Source organism: Anopheles coustani, chromosome 3 (genome assembly GCF_943734705.1).
Source record: "Anopheles coustani chromosome 3, idAnoCousDA_361_x.2, whole genome shotgun sequence".
NCBI lineage: Eukaryota > Metazoa > Arthropoda > Insecta > Diptera > Culicidae > Anopheles > Anopheles coustani.
The window spans coordinates 40,061,390-40,081,744 of record NC_071288.1 but is presented as its reverse complement, the minus strand read 5'-3'; the positions used below and the strand labels follow the sequence as shown (position 1 = coordinate 40,081,744).

Below are 20,355 nucleotides of genomic sequence, written 5' to 3'. Positions count from 1 at the left end.
AACATGCTTTATCCACTTCGCTACCTTTCAATGGCCAATAATTCATTTGCAGGCATTTTTGTCTTCTCTTTCGTTTACCAGGTCCCCGCCAACCGTGGATCAAAACGAAAAGGGTGGTAAAAAAGACCTAACCCATCCTTTGGAGCATCGATCACGTGGCGTGGACTGAAAAAAAAAATGGAAAAACGAAACAGATTTACGTACTTTCGTTAGGCAGATGTGGCTTTCGACGAATCGACCAACGATATCCTGACCTCACATCTCATGTGAAGCGTTTTTCAAATACTTATAAACCTTTCAACAATCTAGGGATTTTCTGTTTCAAAAGTCCCTTGCTGGTTTGGGGTAACTACTGGGAAACAGTTCAAAACGTGGCAACGTTGACCTATATTTGAATCGATTTGAAAAGACAAAATCCCCAACATGGGTGCGAGTTTACGACTGTCGAACGAAATATTACTTTCAAACTTGTTTCGGAACACCACCCTACAGCTGGGGGCTCCTCCCATTCGCAGGCCCTCCTCCTTATCTGGGTGGCCATTGTGATTGCAATAAAGATTTATGCCACCAGCACGTTTTCCATGTTCCGTGGCGTCGTGCCGTGCCGTTTGCCGTTGGCCATTACAGGGCCCAACGAGGACGACGACGACGACGACGACGATGACAACGGTGGCCAAGATCGTAAAGTGTTGATTTAATTTTGCCTGGTGTGTTTCTTCTGCGTCCTTGCGCACCATTCGCACCTTCCTCGGCTTGGCCCTTGGTGTCCGCTCCCCGGAAGCGGATTAAGCTTTCCTTGGGTACGTGTTTAGGATGATGGTGTGTCGCACGGGTACAGTGGGAACCATTTTTATTCTTCTCTCGCTTCCGAGGACCAATCGAGCATCATCTTCGCCACGTACCAGCGGTGTCGCGTACTGAGTAAAATTGGTATGAAAAATCTGACCCAGCGTGTGCTCGTTGACCACGTGTCGAGAGGGAGACAAAAAGGATCCGATTTAATAAAACTTCCCTCGCACGATCGTCTAAGTATTTCCATAAATTTGCCTACGCTTTAATTAAACCTTACATGTACGTCCAGTCGCGACCATCCGCTCCAATGGTCTGTAGATAAAATTTTATCTTGTCTATTGACAGCCACTCTCCGGATGATATTTGGCATGACATGTTTCACAAAACGCGCTAAAATAAAACAGTCCGCTCTCGGCCATTGCTGCCGTCGATAAAAGTCGATCGTAATGAAAAGAACATTGTCGAAAGCGCCAGGTGATGATCGCACAGTGTGTGCTCCCGGAAAGCCAGTCCCATACGGAACCGTCAATAAATGTGCTTCCCGAATCCTGGTTCGGTGTAATTTACCAACTATCCTTCGATACGCCACCGTCGCCGAAGCCGTTTACTACTGTTATTGCTTGCTCACCAGGCAACCAAACATCGGCATGCGACCCCCTACACACTCCATGAGGCCCGCCGTGGCGTCTTGCCGTCTAATTCCGGTGGCATCCGACGTGGTAGCGCATACGCCGGGACGCCAGACGATGATGGTTGTAAATATAAATATTAATTAAAACGGGATGCCACTGCGTGTGCGGTTGTTTTGAATGTAAATTACATTTTCATACCGATTATGACGGTGGTGGTGGTGCGCAAAGAGGTGAACACAGGCGAATTTCCTTCACCTCATGTACGCAACATATCGTGCCACGAACAACCACCACACACACACACACACAGGCGAGGCGCGTGAGCGATCCTTGATCCTCCAGTCCAGCATATTTGGGAAGGACTTCCTAGGGACACAATTGACTTTCTCGATTATGCGAACGTAATGGTTTTCCCGGTCGCAACTTTGATGGTGGAGAGAGAGAGGGTTGATGATATTTAACTCCACCGGTTCCACCAGCAATCAGGCCAGTTATGCCATCGGAACGCGGGACTGTTCGTAGGCCGGGGGCACCGGTGTAGGGGCAATTTAACTCTGTAAACGATGTTTGATGTGGGCTACATTCTTTTGTTTGTAATTGATTGTGGTGTACGACGTGTGGCTGGGATTGAATTAAATTGTTCCTCATCGACGCACAACGAGCTCGTTTCTTTCTCCAAGCACGTCACCATGTTGGAACCCGCCGGCTGATTCGGGAGGCAACATTCAGCGCAAACCGGAGGGCACCTTGCGGTTGAACGATTTCCCATATACATTTCAATAAACCTTTTCCCCTTTTCCACACACACACGCCGACATTCTGGAGTGTTTGCGCTTTAGTGCCCCATTGCACGCAGAGGGTAAGGTTGTTCACAAAACCAATAAAACTAGTTCCGAAGAACCCCTTGAGCGTTAGGGCGTTAGGTGGAAAGTGTTCCCAGCAATCAAATTTACCCGATGGGGCTTCCATCGTAGCGACAATTTGCCTCGTTGCGCTGCAAATCCAGCGCCATCATGATTTTGATAATCGTCATTCACCCTTGGCCTCTAATGGGTTAGTCAAACATAGAATGCGATTTCACCTTTCGCCATTAATGTATTCGCTGTTTTTTTTTTTCTTGTCCTACCCATTTAGCACTAGTCATGGCCTGGTAAAAGTTTCTCAACCGCCCAACCCCGTCCGTCACGTGGCCCGATGTATTTGTAGTTTCTCATTAAAGCTTCAAACCGGGACGACGGTGTTGCACGGGAAAACAGGGACCGAACATGTCAACAAGCTCTTGGCACGTAACTTCCGTTTTTTTCTGCCAAGTGTTGGGAAAGTCGTCTTCCGAACGGCCATAAAACAGCACTCTTCTTTCGCCCGTGCTGGAACGAAACGGTCCCGAGGGCTCAACACCGGGACACACAAACCCCGGGACCGAGATTAAATTAAATCATGCAATCTTACCGTTCGCCATGCGCGGTGGGTGGGTGTGCTTCGGAGCCATCGGAAAGGGACCATTGCTTGCCCTAATCGACGCTCCATCGTACACCAGCCTGCCCCGTCCCGATAGTAGGCGTTTCTAATAAATACAAATTACCGGCATAATTACAATCATTTTGATAATAATTTTTCTCGCACTCCCATCCTTTGCGCTCGCTACTACCACCGGCGAGCTTAAGTTAATCCCGGCAGTAATGTAGTACACCGAATGCACCGAGCGCCACACGCAATGGGGTTCGACATGGGGCGACCTTTTCCCCATGGGGAAAAGATATTAAGTACAAAACGCTGTGGGGCAAACGAAAAGAAAAAGGAGCATGCCATGCAAGTCAACTTCATACACACACACACACACACACACGAGTAGTTTTCTTAAACCACCAGTTAGGTTGAATTTTTCTTCCCTTAGAGAAAGGTTTCCCCTGTGTGCCTCCTGAACTTCGCTTCAAGCGTGCAAGGGAGTTAGAGTGTGTCTGTGTTTGTATGTGTGACTCGACTTGGTGGGAAAGTGGGAAAATTGTGAAAATCGTTTGATTATAGCCGTCGGAATGGGTGCTCGCACTACTGCGCACTCTAGTTTTATGCTGCACGTTGTGGCAATTGGATAAATACAGAACGTGGTCTCCCGCACGGGTTGGTAGGTATTTACAAACGTAAATATTGAGAACCCAACCCCATGCACGCGCTTGGCACGATTTAGGTCTTAATCGAGTTTGTTGATGATGCTAGTAACAGGCAATTTTGTAGCAAACAGCAAAGCAGTGGAACTGAAATTTCAATTAAAATCCTCCCCCGCTCAACGCGAGTGGAACGTTACCAGGATCCCTAAGGCTGGTTCATTGGGTTCGTAACAAGCGAATCTTGGCATCTGTGTTGACCCGTGCACCAGCTAAAATCTGCGTCATTTTCCAATCAGCTATTCAAACATGGTTCATGTGATTTTGAACGCGTCTGAACTAATAGGCTTGAAAGACAACCAAATGAAAAGTGTATGCACGATAACGCCGGAAGTCATTTTTTGGTGTGCAAACATCCAAGCGGTCGCTTCGGGGGCGAAAAGTCAATTGGATTGATTGATAATCTTTGGCAAACATTTGGTAAGCGCTTGCGGTCGTGTTTTTAATCTTCTTCTTCTTCTTCTTCTTCTTCTTCAGCGAGGATTTACTCCAGTACGGCTATTGAATCCAGCTTCCTGGGCCTTCGCAAGCTAACCTGGAGACATAGACCTCTATAGGTTAAGGACTGGCTGCTAAGGCCATATGTCCTGGTTTTCTGTATCTATCTTTACTGTCTGATAGTGGTCCTTTTTCTGTTCACTCCTGTTCTGACGCTCTATACATGTGTTGTGATGTTCGATCATTTGTTGTGACGTCTTGCTGCTGTCATTTCGTTCTGTTTACGGTCCCTGCTTAGGGATTCCAGACGACCATCCCGGTTGCCTGTCGAGCTGTCCAGCTATTTCCAACTGGAAGCTGAGGCTTTGCCCCTGGCCTTATACCGGGCTCACTCGGTGGTTGATCGTGCTGCAATGGGAAAGGTCGCTTTCATCCTCTTTGGTTTTTGTTGTTCTTTCTAGAACGTAATCCTATTTTCCACAATAAAATTATATGTGTCTTTCATGTACCTTGCGTCTTTTTTCTTGAAACTTGTTTCGAACTTGTCTATGCTAATATCACTTCTTTGTCTTTCTAGTTTGTATTTATCACAGTAAAAAACTTTATGCCTGCCAGTCTCAGGTACGTTACATATATCGCAGATTCCAGAATCTACGATGTTCATCTTGTTAAGCCAGAACTTGCTGTGATCATGTCCGGTCAAGAGTCTGTTAAGCCACTTAGTCGCTTTGGCCGGTAGCTTCAGCTTGTGGTGCCATAGCTTTTTTTCAATTGTGCTCTGCAGCTTGTATAAAGTTTTGCCTTTTGTGGAGCTCATCTGTGTGTACCACTCGTTTGCCTCAAGCATCATGGTTTGTTTCAGGTTGAGGATGGCGTCTTTTAATCGGCAATGGTTCGGAATGATGTTGCTGCTGTGGGCTCCCCTTTTTGCCAACGCGTCCGCTTTCTCATTTCCAACTAAGCCGACGTGACTGGGAATCCATTGAAAAGACGCCCTGACACATAGGCAGTTGCTCAGTATCCTAAGCACCATCTCCTCCACATAGGTTTCCCCGGGGGCCTTGCTCAGGATGCTGCATGCCACCATGCTGTCAGTAAGTATTATCGGTTGTGTCAGTCTTTCGGCTATGGCAATTTCCAAGGCTTTATCTATGGCGATTAGTTCGACGGTACTTATTGCTACATTGTGCGTCAGTTTATAAGCAAAATCTTTGGTTTCTTTTGTCTTTGGTATATGGAGGTAGATCCCGATGCCGCATCCTGCCTCTGTGATACTACCGTCTGTGTAAATTCTGGGTCGGGTTTGGTCACCCTTTTTCAGGTGGGCGATGCACAACTGTCTGATGACCATGGGGTTGGCCTCCTTTTTGCTGACTGTAAGTCCCGGTATCTGCTTCGTAATCCGAAGCTCACAGCCTTTCAGATCATTGTACATAATTTTTGGGATCGTTTTAACCATATCCGCGTTCTCCATAAACGCTTTTTCTTGTGCCGACCTCCGTTTCCGGATGCCCCTTCTTGTTGACTTCTCCAGCTGTTGCCGGTTTGGTTTGGAGTACGCTATTGTTTTCACCATCTCTTTTGCAACTAGGAATTTCCTTCGTATCGGGGAAGGGACTTCCGCTGCAATTGCCATCAGGGAATTGATTGGGGTTGTTTTTGTGCATCCTGTGGCTTTGCGCAGTGATTGGTGTAGTATTTTATCCACTTTAAAACAATCCTTCTTGGTGGCATTACTTGTCATTGCTACTCCAAGTTCCATAGACCCCCTTATGATTGCCCTATGAACTTGGACCGCCTTCTCCGGGCTTACGTTGTTCCGCCTGTTGCAGATCATTTTCATCACGTTGAGTTTGCCTTGTGCCTTTTGAATCTCATTCTCTATGTGGCGGTTGAATTTGAGTTTTTGGTCAATTGCTACTCCCAGGAATGAGTGTACTTTTGTTTTAATAATATTTATGCCATTATGTTTTACTACGATTGCGGCTTCATCCTTAGGAAAGGTCATCAGTCTTGTTTTCTCTGTGTTAATGTCTAGTTCAAGCCATTTTGTGTGCTCGATGAGGGCATTAAGCAGTCTTTGGAGCTCGGCTTTGACTGCTTGCGGGTTACCGGCCGAGATTATGGCAAAGTCATCGGCGTACTGAATTAGACTGATCTTTCCATCGCTATTAAGGGAATGGCACTGACTAGTATAAATATTAAATAGGGTTGGTGACATGACGTCACCCTGGGGGAGACCCTGTGACACAACTCTTTCGATCTTTTTATCGTTAACCACCATTTGCAGCCTTCTGTTTGTTAAGAAATCTCCAATCCATCTTATCACAGTCTCTGGGATCATGGAGGATTGCAGGATTTTCTTCAGTTTCAGGGTGTCTACACTGTTATAAGCATTTTTGACGTCCACAAAAATAATCCCAGTGGTTTTGCCTGCCCTGTTATTCTTATAGATTTCGTTTACGATCCAGTTGGTTGCGGTGGTGATCGATCTGTTTTTTCTGAAGCCGAAAGAGGTGCTTGGGATGGTGTGGAACTTCTCCAGCGTTTCCGTCAGCCTTTCCAGGACTGCCGTGTTGATTACTTTCATCAGGGTTGGTAGCATTGCTATTGGTCTATAGTTCTCTGGCTTAGTAGGGTCCTTACCTGGCTTGTTAATTGCCACGATTTTGGTTGTCTTGAGCTTGTTGCCCGCTTTGCCTTGATTATATTTTTTGTTCAGCTCTTCCACTATTCGCACAGCACACTCCTCATTTAGCATTTGCAACATTCTGTACGTAATACCGTCCACTCCTGGGGCCGTGTTTTTCTTTTTTGACAGAATGTTGCTCCACTTCTCCAGGTCCAAGATCTTGTCCTCGTAGATTACGCTTGGTGCTTTGACCGTCTTTGCTTTTTTCCCGGGAAAATTTTTGTTCATGAAACCCTTGGCAATCTCTATGTTGCTGTGTACCACGTTCTCCCTTATTCCACTCTTATTTCCTCCTGTGCATTTGGCTATTAATTGCCATAGTTTCCCGCAAGAGGTCTGACCATCCACCTTCTCCAGCCATTTTTCGAAGTTCTTGGAGCTATTTTGCTTTCTCAAATATCTGAAACGTGCCACTCGTTTTTTCAGTTCTATTTGGTTATTCAGGCTTTGGTCTTTATCATATATCCTCTGGGCCTTTTTTTTATCCTCCCAGGCCTTCTCCACCTCAGCGCTCCACCATGGTTTGGGATTGTACTTCGTTTTTTTGGTGTTACTATCTCTAATTCTAATGATATCTTTGGTGATTGACATGATGGTGGACTCCTGTGACACACTTATACTCTGCATCTGGGCGGCCATTTTTCTTATGTTTACTATCACAGTTTGGTTTTCTTTTACTGGTTCTTCCATTTTGATTAAAATTACCCTATGCCCACTAGCCCCAACGTGCAGGTCCGTGACCGTTCTTTGTATTCTTTGGTAAGCCGACGTCGGTATCACAGTTAGGTCAATGGCTGAATTTCTTTTCGCACGGTCTGGGCTTATAAACGTTTCCTCCCTGTTGTGCACTAGCATGAGGTTCGTTTCGTTTATCTCTTCCAGCAGGAATTTTCCCCTCGCGTCTGAGTATGTGTTGCCCCATGACGTATGGTGGGCATTAAAATCCCCGGTTAAAACTGTCTTGTGAGTTGTCTTGTCAACGTTGGCTATTATTTGTCGTACAGCTTGCTTAAATATTGCTATGGGGGTTTTGGGACTCACATACACGGACCAAACCACCATGTTTAGCTCCCTTACATAGACACTTGCTACTTGGACATACTTGTTGGAAGTTACTGCCCCTAGAGGTCTTCCCGTCTTGTAGCATTTTTTAATGGCTATGGCCGTTCCTCCATACCCGTCATCACGGTTCTCCGTTATTACCGAATATCCTGGCAGTGACACTCTGTCCTTTGGCTTTACCCATGTTTCTTGCAGGGTTATTATATCGGCCTGCTCTTGGATCGCTAGTTTTTGTATTTCCTCCTTGTTCTGCCTCCATCCCTGTATGTTGGCTTGCAGAATTATAAGCATCCCAAGTCTGCTCCCAGCTCCTCATCCGCGATGTGGATGTTCATGTCCTCCACATCCGTCATACGCGTCTCCTCAATTATACTCCCTTCTGGTGAGGAAGCTAGAAATTCTATGGTTACTGTTTCTTCTACTTGTATGATTGTTTCTTTATCGTTATCACTTTCGTGCTGTGTTTTTTCCTTCATTTTTTCTGTGTTTTTGTTTGTGTTTATTGTTTTCTGTGTTTGTGGTTCTCTATTGGCTGTGTGGCTATTTGTATCTGTTTTGAGCGTGTTGTAATTATTGTGTGTGTTAGTGTTCTCTGTACTTTGTGTTTGTAGTTCGATATTTACTGTTTGATTATTCTTGTTTTTTGTGTGCGTATTATCCTTTCTTTGTGTGTTATCATCCATGCTGTCTTTTTTTACCTCATTCGCGTAACTATTTACTTTTGTATAGGTCCTCGGGACCATGGGGCACCTTTCTCTCCTGATTTTTCTAGCTTCGGCATAAGAGACTTTTTTTTCCGTTTTTATCTTCTGGATTTCGCATTCATCTATAAAATCCGGACACTCTCTATCCAGTGTGTGGTGATTGCCACCACAGGTCACGCACTTTAGGTCCATGCATTCGTCGGTATGCGTCTTACGGCTGCATTTGGCACACGCTCTTTCTCCTCTGCACCATTTCTTAGTGTGGCCTAGCTTCATGCAGTTGGTGCATCGCATTGGTCTTGGTATATACAATTCCACCTTTACTGGATACAATCCAAAATCAACCTTCCTTGGTACTCGAGCAAGCTTGAACGTTAGGATGGCCGTTTTCGTGTTGACGATTTCACCTTCTCGGTTCCTTCTTTTCATTATGGTAACTTCCGTTACCATCTGTTTCGTTAAACCTTCCAAAACTTCCTCCTCACTCAAGAAGAGAAGATCTTCGCATCTGATAATTCCTTTAACTACGTTGAGCGTAGGGTGTTCCCTCACACTCACCGTGATGTTTTCATTACCATGCGGGATCGAGCTTATCTTCATCAGTTTGAGTGCTTGCCGCTTAGACTTTACCCTGATCAGCATTTTACCGTCTCTCAAACGTCGTGCTTCAATTGGTTTGTCGTCCAGAACTTTGTCGAATATTTTCGCCAGGATAAAAGGATTTGCGTTAGCCAGGTCCTTGCCAGGTGTCGTCGATTCCATCAGCATAAATTGTTCGTTTTCGTACACAGCCTCATCATCGCTGATATGCAATGCCTGTTTCCTTTTTTTCTTTTCTTTTGTTGGCTCTGCCAATAAGGCATAACCGTTTTTTAGGAGGGTCCCCCCTCCGGGGTCCTCCACCCCCATCTCCTTCCTCGTTCACCCACCGAGATCGTTCGCTCTACCTCTTATCTCTCGTACTTTCCTACTTTCCTACTTGTCCTCTCAACCCTCGTCCACGCGTCCAAAACGTCCTTTTGTCCTCTCGTCTAAAAAACAAAACCTTTGTCTACTAGTCGATAGCACTTTACACACGTCCGGTCGCTTTGAAACTCTCCTGTCGACTGTGTTTTTAATCAAATGATATTTATTAATTTGATCCCATGGGTTTGATATTTCGCCCTCAACATTTTAAACTTTTACATTTGTGTAAATAACTATGCAATAGAGAAAACGCCCTTAATCTTAATGGTATAATCAAAACTAAGTTATTAATTTATCTTTCATTAATTTCCAAAACTTGCAGCGTCCCTGAATCAGCATCCCACCTGTGCAATTGTGACAAATGCCATTGTTTACCTATTTCAAATTTGTCAATTACACCGTCCCGTCAGCGCCATCTGGTGGGGTCATCCGCGAAACTATCAATTAAATCGAGATGAATCAATCACGTCATTGGCTAGGCAACAAAGATGCCCCGCGGATAATCTACCGTTATACGAAAGAGACAACACGAGTTTCCTATGACTTGCAAAAATGCTAAAAAAGAGCGCCAAATATGTGTGTTCAGTTTAGATGCAGCATTCAGACGCGACAGAAGTGTTTAAGAACGATTGAACAAGTGCTTGTATAGTTTTCTGATTGCAGTTCACTTTTTGATTCAATGTACCGCGTAAATATGATGCAATTAAATCCATCCGGATTAAAACCGCCCAAAAGTAACTTTTCGCCTAGCAATGACGATTTAGGTCGAATACTGGTACCATACTTGCAAGCACTAAAGATTCGCGATTTACATGGTTTGTGCCGTTTTCTTATTTGTGTGATACAAAAATCCATCCCTGAAAACCCTACGCTAACGTGACTGCAAATATTTCACTTTTTGCGCTTTACCTCATCTGCAAATGGTCTCCTTTTCTTTCCAGGCAAACCATTCTTCTCCGGACTCGACGAGCAGCTGAACGATGACGATGGAAACGGTGGCGGAGGCTTCATCGGGAGTAACCAGCTGCAGTTGAATTCTCCGGCCCGCTCGTCCCCGCACTCCAATGGGTCCGAAACGACGGAACGTTTCTCTCGGAAGGTGTTCGTCGGTGGACTGCCGCCAGATATTGATGAAGGTAAGCTAGCTTGAAGACATGAAGGTTTTGGTTCCACCGAAATTTCATTTTCAATTAAACACAAACGTTGTGCATCGGTTTGTCCAAATTGCTTCTACTCGAAGGAGAGCGGTCTGTTTTGGAGGGGGGATATTAAAATTTCTCCAACACTAGAACTGTGAAACGTTGGTCGAATTAATATAGAATATTAAAATTTTTACTTGTTCAGCATCAAGCTTGACTATCAAGCAAAGGCAAAGGCCACTGCGTTTGGTACGCTCGTTCGAAAAGTGAAATGGACTGCGTTTTCTTCCATCGGCCGAACCCACCGCCTACTTCTTTTATGATGCTTGTGAAAGCTGCACACTGATTGCAATTTAGTAAACAGTTGTTCCGAATTGCTAGTACTGTTGAGGGTGATATGGATAAAGAAGCTGTTGCATTGTTCAAAAGCTAACCTAACAAATTGTGTCCCCCAATGCGTAGTAGTTGCGTTTATTGTGTCCTAAAAGAAAAAAAATGAAAACAGCACTGAGTAGGTTTTTTTAATAGTTGGAATCACTCGAGTATGAAAAGTGAATACGTGATTGCTAAATCTCGGCTACTAGATGGTTATCTTTTATTACTTTTCGTGAATGATGCCGGTTCGCTTGACGTCCAAGGAAAGCAAGTGTCGTCCTACGGCTACTGAAAGTATGTTCTACGAACCAACAATAGCGTATCCATCGTATGCAAGTGACACCCATTGAAACAGATAAAGCTTTTTGCTATTTACTGCAACTGGAAGTTGAGGGTCCACCTTGACAGTCTTTTAAAAAGCTATCATATCATTCAGTTTATTGCTTCGATTCAGAGATAACAAAAGGTGTCTCGGAATGAAATTTGTGGTCCACTTGGCAGTAGTGATGCACTTGCTGCATGAGCTCAAGCTTCCACAAAACATCCCACATATGGTCGTTATACCATTCGGCGAAGACGTCCGATGGGAAATGAAATTGTCGGATCTATGACCCGACAGAATATTTCCATCTGAGAGTTTCTGGACACTGCACACCTCCATACGGTCAAACAGTGGACACACAAGTGGTGGTTTATGGAGTTTCTTCAACACCAAAATTGAGCATACAAGACACACATACACACAGACGATTGCTTACGTTGAGAAAATAATTTCTCTACTCCAGCGCTACTGCAGCCATGAGTTTCCTTGCAAACCCCGGTACAAACATCCTTCAGAGAAATACTACAATGAACTGTCGGCTCCATTACATACTCCCGGGGTGCGGAATGTTTCCAATTGCAAGACTGCTGTTATTTATCGTTGCACTTCTGCGTCATTTACCGCCCAACCGTTCGCTTCATACGGCCTGCTTGGTCGGCGATGGATTCGGACGGACGAACGGGCACACGCTTCTCACACGGGGCAGGCCTTGGGAAAACAAGGAATGATTGCCATTTACCTTCCCGAATACTAACACTCTGCCGGCCCAGTGTCCTGCGGCGCTCGAGTATGTTTGCTCCCGGTTCTGGTTTAGTTTGTTCGCCCTAATGAATTACTGCGTCATCTGGGAACGGGCTCATGTCCAGCTGATACTGACTCGTGACCATCATCTCCAACGCTCAGACACACACCGCCCGAATACAAACACACATATGCACTGCTATCGGGCCAACTAAAGAGTAAAACGTATATGTTACCCCCGGGGGCAAACTACTGCTCCTTCACTGGGTCGAGTTTTCGGACGTTAGTGGGGTTAAGAAATTTACATCCTACACTTATCAATTCATTCCTAGAGCAGCTCCGACGAAATGACGAGACATGCGATGCGATGCCATGGACAAAGTTTGGCCGGGCGTCTTCTGGTAAACAAAAGCATGATTTACGGGGATGAACAACTTCGCAAACATCATAAATAACCGACATCATCTGCCTGCTGACCCGTGAGAGAAGTGTGAAATGGTAAACAATTTGTTTTCCTAGCACCAGAAGGGCACGGATGCACTTGAGGCGGGGTACGGAGCAAGAGGAGAAGGTTCGAAATAACATTCCCAGTGCCCTTCAAACAGATTCTGTGTAGGTCGTAAAGTACTCAAAAAAGATTTTAATTTTTCAGTAAACGCCGGAGAAAGTGTTTAAAGAGTGTAATTCTTTCAATTCCACCGTTTGGTCGTCGCGCACAGTGCTAAAACTAAATCAAATTTCTACGAATCGCGTCGAAGGATCTCTGCTGGATAGCGTTACGAGCTCGAAACAAAGAAACCATTAAAAAGCAAACCCCTGGCGTAACATCAAAGTATTGTTCGTTCGAGTTGTGCTGGAATTAAATTACCAACCAGACGCCGAGGCCCACATTTTCATCGCACACCACCGGTCTGTGGCTTCATTTTCTTCTACCGACGCGTGGATTCTATCATCTTGATGGTTTGATTAACTGATGAACTACGACGGACCCGAAGATGGGTGGTGGGAATTTTCGAGCACTCCCCAAATCCCCAAATTCATCAACAACTGGACAGACAACTCATTAGCTTTCCACGGCGCATCCCACGGTTTCGGCACTTTGAGAATAATTTTGTCGCTTATTTATCCTCAATTTTTCACATTCAACGAAGGATTTACTAATGATCCAAAGATACCGTTGCGCTCGCCGCCTTGTTGGTCCCTTGGAAAAGTGAAGTGCCACAAGCGAGAATAATCTTGGGTTGCTTGAAAGAAAGCGGATCCGTACGAAAGTACAAAGGAAAGTACGAGGGACGATTCGGTGCTAGTAAATTGAGACATTTTTATCTCTCAAGAAGAGGTGTAATGTTTCCTGCCTTCGTTCGATAATAGCCTTCTCGCCCGTTGCCCTACCCTTCGTTTCTACCACTCGCCTATGATGGATTGAAAGCAGCCGTGTGTTTCCTTTCCAAAAAATCGACCCAGTACCCATGGCACAGTGGCCACCTCAGCAACACGCGTTGGACCACCAAGCCGACAGAACAGTGGGTACCGCGTGTTGTTGCCGTTAATGCAAACGTACAAACGCAAACCTTGCAAATGCTACTTCTCTTTTCTACTTCCCACCACGCCCGCCGTTTCCCTGCGTCGTAGACAGTAAGCTTAGTGCAATTGAAGTGGAGAAAAATTATACCCTACGAAATATTTTTCATGTTTTCCTTCCGTCCTTCCGGTGATTTCGGACTCTTCTCCCGCCGTGCCGCCGCCATGCGAAAGCGGATCGTACAGAACCAATCGACCAAAATCCCTCTCCTTTCAACGGGCGCGCATTTTTCTCCATCAACGAAACTTGAAACTGCTCCACTAAAGTGCTCAACTTTCAACGTGCTTGCGCCAACTTTCCGGTTTCAGTGCTTTGCTTGTACTTTCCTTCCCCGGTGCCGGCCTTTGTTGGACCGAAACGACGACGACGACGGCAGAATGCGCCTTTCGGATCCACCTGACGATGCTCATTTTATGAAGACGTCAAATTTCCTCGTCCTCTCGTCCTGTGCGCCGAGAGTGGTTCCCGTTTTACTGCCCCATTGCGAGAGGCAAAATGCTTCAATAGGATGCTTTTTATTCATTGCCTTCTTCTGTGTTTGTCAGGGGCATTTTTCACTCGGATGAAAGGCAAAGATACACAGTTCCACAGGACGACTGGAAATATTAAAGTCATTTTTAGACATCCTGAATCGTGGGACGGGCGTTGAGCCTCAGGCGCCCCCCCGCCTGGTACGATGGAGAATTTTCAAACAACCGGTTTTACTACTCTCCACTGGGTCACACAATTAAAGTTTCTTTTGCTACTTTTCGCTTTCCCCCCCTCCCAGACCCCTCTGGTGCTGGTCACTTTGCCTCGAATTGTTTCCCGAGCCGACCTCCGGCGGAGGAAACTCCACCGAAGCCTCACTACGCGCTCGGTACACTATTCTTTCTTCCTTTTGCCATCCACTCATCGAGCGCAATAGACCTCTTTGTGTTGATACTCGTTTTTGTCGTCTGGGCACAGGACCACGCAGATTTTGATGCCCGTTGAGGACCACCACACCGACGATGGTGCGGTAGCTTTTTAATTAAATACCAGCTATCAAATAAACGACCATAAAAACTATCCTTCAATGAAAGGCACCACCCGATGGACACGATCGGTGCTCTCCTGTGCAAGGATCTGATACGGTAGTCCGCGTTCCCGGTAGCGGCAACGGCAACCCTTTGAACATTAGCAAAAGCTCAGGCAATTTGTCAGACTTCATCGTCATGTTGCCGGTTAGCGGCTCCTCATCGCGATGTTGCAACCTCCCTCCCCGCCCATAGTATGGCCAGTTACGGAACATCGCGTGGATGGACGATCTATTAAATACCGCTTAATGTCCAATTCAAACAACATTTACATTTTGTCACCAGTCGCTCCAAGGCAGTCACTTGGGTTGGTCGCTGGTCTGCACTCCGCGGTACTTTGGCCAGGGCTCAACGAGCGCCTTTGTCGTTTCCCAGATTGGTCGGTGACACCGTCGATACGAAGGCAGGCCACCGCAGCAACGGAAGAAGATACGATATTCTTAAATGAATTGCTTGGCCATCTCCTAAATCATGCCACCTCTCTGCATGGTTTGCATGGGCCTTGGAGTTCTCGGTGTGGATATGTGGTCATTCTAACGATATGTTCGTGGCGTTTGCCGTCGAAAACGGTTGTTGTTTGCTTGTTATTATCAAATTTGCCATCGAGCGCAGTAATTTTGCCCTGGATACAAAGTGTTGATTACGTTGGGTAATTAAAAGCAGCTTGGATATCGTGGAAGATTTCATATGATTTATTATTTCCACATACATAATAGTTAACAAAACATGTCTGTATGTGTAGATATCTGTTCTTAGCTATTGTAACTTTGCTTTACTTTTTCTTTGAACGTAATAGAACAAACATGATAACTATCTCAGATGTCAGCTAAGAACGCTGCTTTCCTCGAATTTGCTGCTCCGACGCAGAAGTTGAGAGAAACAGCGAGGGAGTTATTAAATGTTATATTCTACCAATTCATTAGTATTCAACAACAATTGAAAGTCAAAAGCCATTTGCCTCCTCCTTATACTCCTCCACTCCGCTTGCATAACCCGTGCGGCCATCGAGACGCCCGAACGAAATTGGATTGTAGTAATGCGATCCTTATCTTTTTAGCTCGTGACATCGTAAAGGCTGCATTCATTATGCCACGCCGGCCTGTAACCTTTTCCGTTGGCCTCGTCTTGAGCAGATCCCAACATTCTATACACATGCCCTGCTTGGAAGTATGCTGCTGTTGTCCCGTTGGTTGGTGCCCGCTCGTTGTCGCTGCTGGGAGCAAGCATGTCACCCGTCACCCGTTGTGTGTCCAACCAGCTGGAGCCAGTGGCACGCAAGCGGCGGGTTCTGTGGGTTCTGAGAAGGGTCGCCAGTCGTGGACATGGTCCACGGCTAATCGATGCATAGTTTTTCCACCGAGTGTAAAATAGATGAATAAGGGCTTTTCGAGTCCCTTTTCTCCGGCTCTCCTCCGGGTTTAATATGCTTGCATTATTTTGCCTCCCATGCATATGCACGAGCAGCAGGGTCAGCAGCCTGCTTCGACATTGACCGGGCAGAAAATCAACCCACCCTTGCACTAATGGTTGAAGCCGTTGTTGAACTGAATACGGTGTCGCTCTGATCCCCGGCTGTTGCTCGACACGCCATTCGGCCACTGAAGGGACGAAGTGCAAAGTGCTCGTAATTTCCTCCGAGTGCAGATAGCGGAGGACCACACAGTGCGAAGCATGGAAATGATGGAAAGACAGTGACCGGCACAATTCGCACTACGAAAATCCCTTTTCATTGCTCTCAACTACTTTGCGTTCGAGCAATTAATGCATGCTAGTAACGAGTAAAGTAGGTAAGTCGGTTGAAATGAAATGGCAAAATCCCTCCAAGTGTTATAATAAGTACTGGGTACGCTGGGCATAATGCACCCACGGAAACTTTCCGACACACGATCCATCCTCTATTGAAAAACTATGTATGGCAAACGTCCCTAGGCAAGGCAAACATGTCGGTTAAGGACACATATTCGAGCAAGGGTGGAAACCTGGGAATTGTGTCCTATTTGACACCGCCCTATTATCGTCATCACAGAATTCCATCACACTCGTGTGCCGCACTGGAAAGGAGGCACCACGTACAAAAGCCTCCATCGTTATCGGACGTCCATCGTCGTCTTGCCCTCCGATGGATGTTCTTCTTCTGCGCAAATTCTGTGAACGTGTAGTCGGTCCAGAAAATGGTTATTAAGGCAAATTAAGTTAGCAAATATGGCGCTGTGTATGTGTGTTGGGCGGAGTGCATGCCTGTCTTTGGTGCTAGCCGACGTTTCGTATGTGTTTTTGGTCGCACCGAATCTCCACATGATAGGCCATCCGGGCTCGATGTCGTCTGCCCCCGTGTGTCTCCTCAGGCATTAGGCGGATCCCAAGTCAACTTACTTTCTCGCCCGCGTTACACCATCGCCGCCTTCTGGTGACCGACCACAGGGACCACACCGTCGTCCCACACACACACACACCGGTGAAAGAAAATCATCTTCTCCCATTTATTCTAATTACATCGCTTTTGTGTTTCGCATCCCCGGAATAGTCTCTCCCTCTCAGCCAGCCCCTTGGGTATATTATGTCCCGTGGAAAGTCACCGTACCGGACACACTGTCGCACGCGTTGCCTTGGCTGAAAACGAGATGCGGCAACGTGATAGTTCAGCGCCGCCGTCCAGATCCTAAACCTCCCGGTAGCCCGCCGGAACCGTGGGTTCATTGATTTGACAGGTCGTTTCGGTGTACCAATTGATAACAGACGGTGCGTCTGGCGGTGTCGTCTAGCAGGAGAGATAAATGTTGTAATTATCCTATCTCATCAGAATGATGAAAGTCGAGCAATGCCCGCTCCTGCCACCAACCCACGCTGCGTCTTGCTGGTCTTTCCGCAAATGAGGTACTGTACGAAAACGTTCATATAAAACATAACTACCACAAAGTACGGTCGAGCGGTGATTCCGTACCTTTTTTGGGTTGATGGCGAAAAGGAATTTCTTTATTCGAAGCATACCCTTCCGACAAGAGCCCTTTTTTCTATCTTAATATAGCGTAGTTGAATCACTTTCCCCACGAAAAGAAAATTTGCTAGAAAATAATTAACTGTAGCAATCAGAATCTTTCCCGCACTGAAACATCCCTGAAAAAACATTTTAGTGTGCACTTTTGCCTTGCCTTACGACGGTCCATAAGTTATTCAACCAAAATACCGAATATTATCGTTCCAATGTTAGTGGCAGATGTGACTTAACAACGGATAACGATCCAATCCCGTCAAATTCGTCGTCGCTTCCATTCCCGTGGCTTTAAGCTCCCCCACTAACTTTCCCGAAACCATTACTATAAACAGAAGCTCAATATTTACTTCCGTGTAGGGCTCGTTGTGGGTGGCCTGGATAGAAATAACGTTAGAATCAAATAAACACATCATCACCTGTGGTCTAAATATTGTACGGATATTTTTTTTATGTCCGCAACCCTACACACAACAGGGAACGACCAAAAGGCTAACCACCACCAATGCTGCAACACGTCGCTTTATCATCCCACCCGGGGTAAAAAAGCGAACGAAACGAAATCCCAGCCATGTATGGGATTATGCCGTTATTATATAAACAGATTTATTACTATCATCTCGTTACACCTGTTGCTAGTATTGGTGTTTTCTATTGTTCCACACGGTTAGTCCCGTTGGTTCGCTCGTCGTTTCATGAGAACATTTTCCTTGTATCCTTGGAAGAGCGCTTGGCGAGCTGTATTTTGGTTTACTCTTTACATATTCCTCTTAGCCGTGCAACAGTTAAGCGGGAAAATCTCGAGTTTTACTGTCCAAGTTGTATATCTTAGCTGATAAAAAGTTTTCGTCTTTTGTTGTTTAACAAAATTGCTTCAAGATGCTCTACAGACATTTTAAAAATTGGTGTCATGTTAATTGTCTAATTTTCTAAAAATAAGCATCTTACCTGATTTAAAACAAACATTTATGAATGTAATATAATTCCATATACATATCTATCTTGGTGTGGACATCTGGTATCATCTAAATCCCCCATCGCTACATCAAGTTTATTTAAAACTCCTAATATTTTATCTTTTATTTCTTCTTTACAGAGGAAATAACTACATCCTTCAATCAGTACGGGGATCTCATCGTCGACTGGCCCCACAAAGCGGAGTCCAAATCGTACTTTCCTCCTAAGGGCTACGCTTTTCTACTGTTCCAGGTAAGTCTTCCGGAGTTAGATAAATTTTCACTTTATCTCAATTTGTGGCCGCTTACAAACCAGCTATTACTAGCAATAGAATTCCGAAGTTATAAGTTATAATAAGCTTGTGCTTCTGTTCGAGAAATTCAACAACGACCCTTAGTAGCGTGAACCGTGCCCGGGCGACATTGTTCCAAACTATAAGCCTCGCCAGCGGTCAACAAAAATGGCCACAAAGTGTGCTAATTGGATTACGGCAACGGCGTCAGCATCTCGTCAGTTCTGTGACAGGTTGAGCCGAGAGACAAATCACTAAAAATCACGTTCGTAGGATATCGTGGGAACATATCTTGGCCTAGCTCAAGCGCACAAGGAAACTGCATGTAAAAGCGGACGACGTTGCGTATCGTTTCAGATTGTCCCATCTCGTTGGCTTGTCCGTGGTAAGATGTCTGCCAGCTCCACACTCCAATGCCTGTTTGTGTGTCCAGTTTGAAAACTTCTCCTACACCTTCCTGCAGTTGTATGTTGGTCACTGGGAGCTGGAAGAGATGACAGGATTGATTGAATTATGAGTCACACCGATGGCGACTTCGGTCGGTAGATGAGGTTCCAAATCTAAGGAACGTGCTCGCCATCATGCCATCGGGTAATGCTTATACCACGAGTGAGAAATAAATCAATACACCTTAGCAAGGTGGAAAACATTTGATGAGTAAGGCTCAGGGCATTGCTTAAAAACATGTTGTTAAACAGTGAAACAGATAAAAAATAATAACCTTTACAAAATTAGCATTTCAAAACAGATACTGCCTTTACAATTAGAGATAGGGTGAAATAATGCCCAATTTATGTTTGTACATAACTCGGGTGTGCAATTTTTAAGACTTAAATATGTTTTTGATGAATTCAGTTACGTGATGTTTTTGATTTTATATCTGGTTTGATTTCATCATGAGATTCATTTCAACTCCAAAGTATCTTGACTAACAGGCTCATTTAGCTCAATTTAATGCCACTTTGAAGCATCCAATTTTTACCCGTTTATCGAGGGCGATTGATCCTCTACCTTAAAAATAATTACAAGAAAAACTTAGTGCCGGAAAAAAGTCACATGAAGTAATATATCAACTTATCACAATAGTCCCAAGCTAATTAATCACTATCACGCCCCAACAATCACCATTGCATACACCGCTTCGGAGCGAGTGAAGATTTATCCCCTAACGATTAATCTTAGCTTCGATGTTCGTGGATTCGCTACCAAGCCCAGAACCCTGGGAACTCGACAGCGCTTAGACCGGTGAGATTTTCTACTTTTTTATTGTTTACCACCATCGCCAACTTCTCGACCAACGGAGAAAGAAAGGCACACTTCCCAAGGGTACAGTTGCAAAAGCTATGGATCGTTTTCAGTCCTTTCATGTCCACTACCGTCGTGGAGCGTGTTCAACCTTTGTCTAGTGCCGGAAACATGCCCTTTGAAGGAAGTTTTTTTTTCGTCGCTATT

General features: G+C 45.3%; 1 protein-coding gene across 1 annotated transcript in view; it reads left to right on the top strand.

Annotated features, from left to right (window-relative positions):
* LOC131272524 (cytoplasmic polyadenylation element-binding protein 4-like) overlaps nt 1-20,355 on the top strand; it is a 218,446-nt gene that overhangs the window by 192,039 nt on the left and 6,052 nt on the right. Inside the window, exons 5-6 of the mRNA XM_058274281.1 lie at nt 10,390-10,584; nt 18,751-18,863. Coding sequence (XP_058130264.1) covers nt 10,390-10,584; nt 18,751-18,863 — 308 coding nt within the window. The remainder of the gene's footprint in view (nt 1-10,389; nt 10,585-18,750; nt 18,864-20,355) is intronic.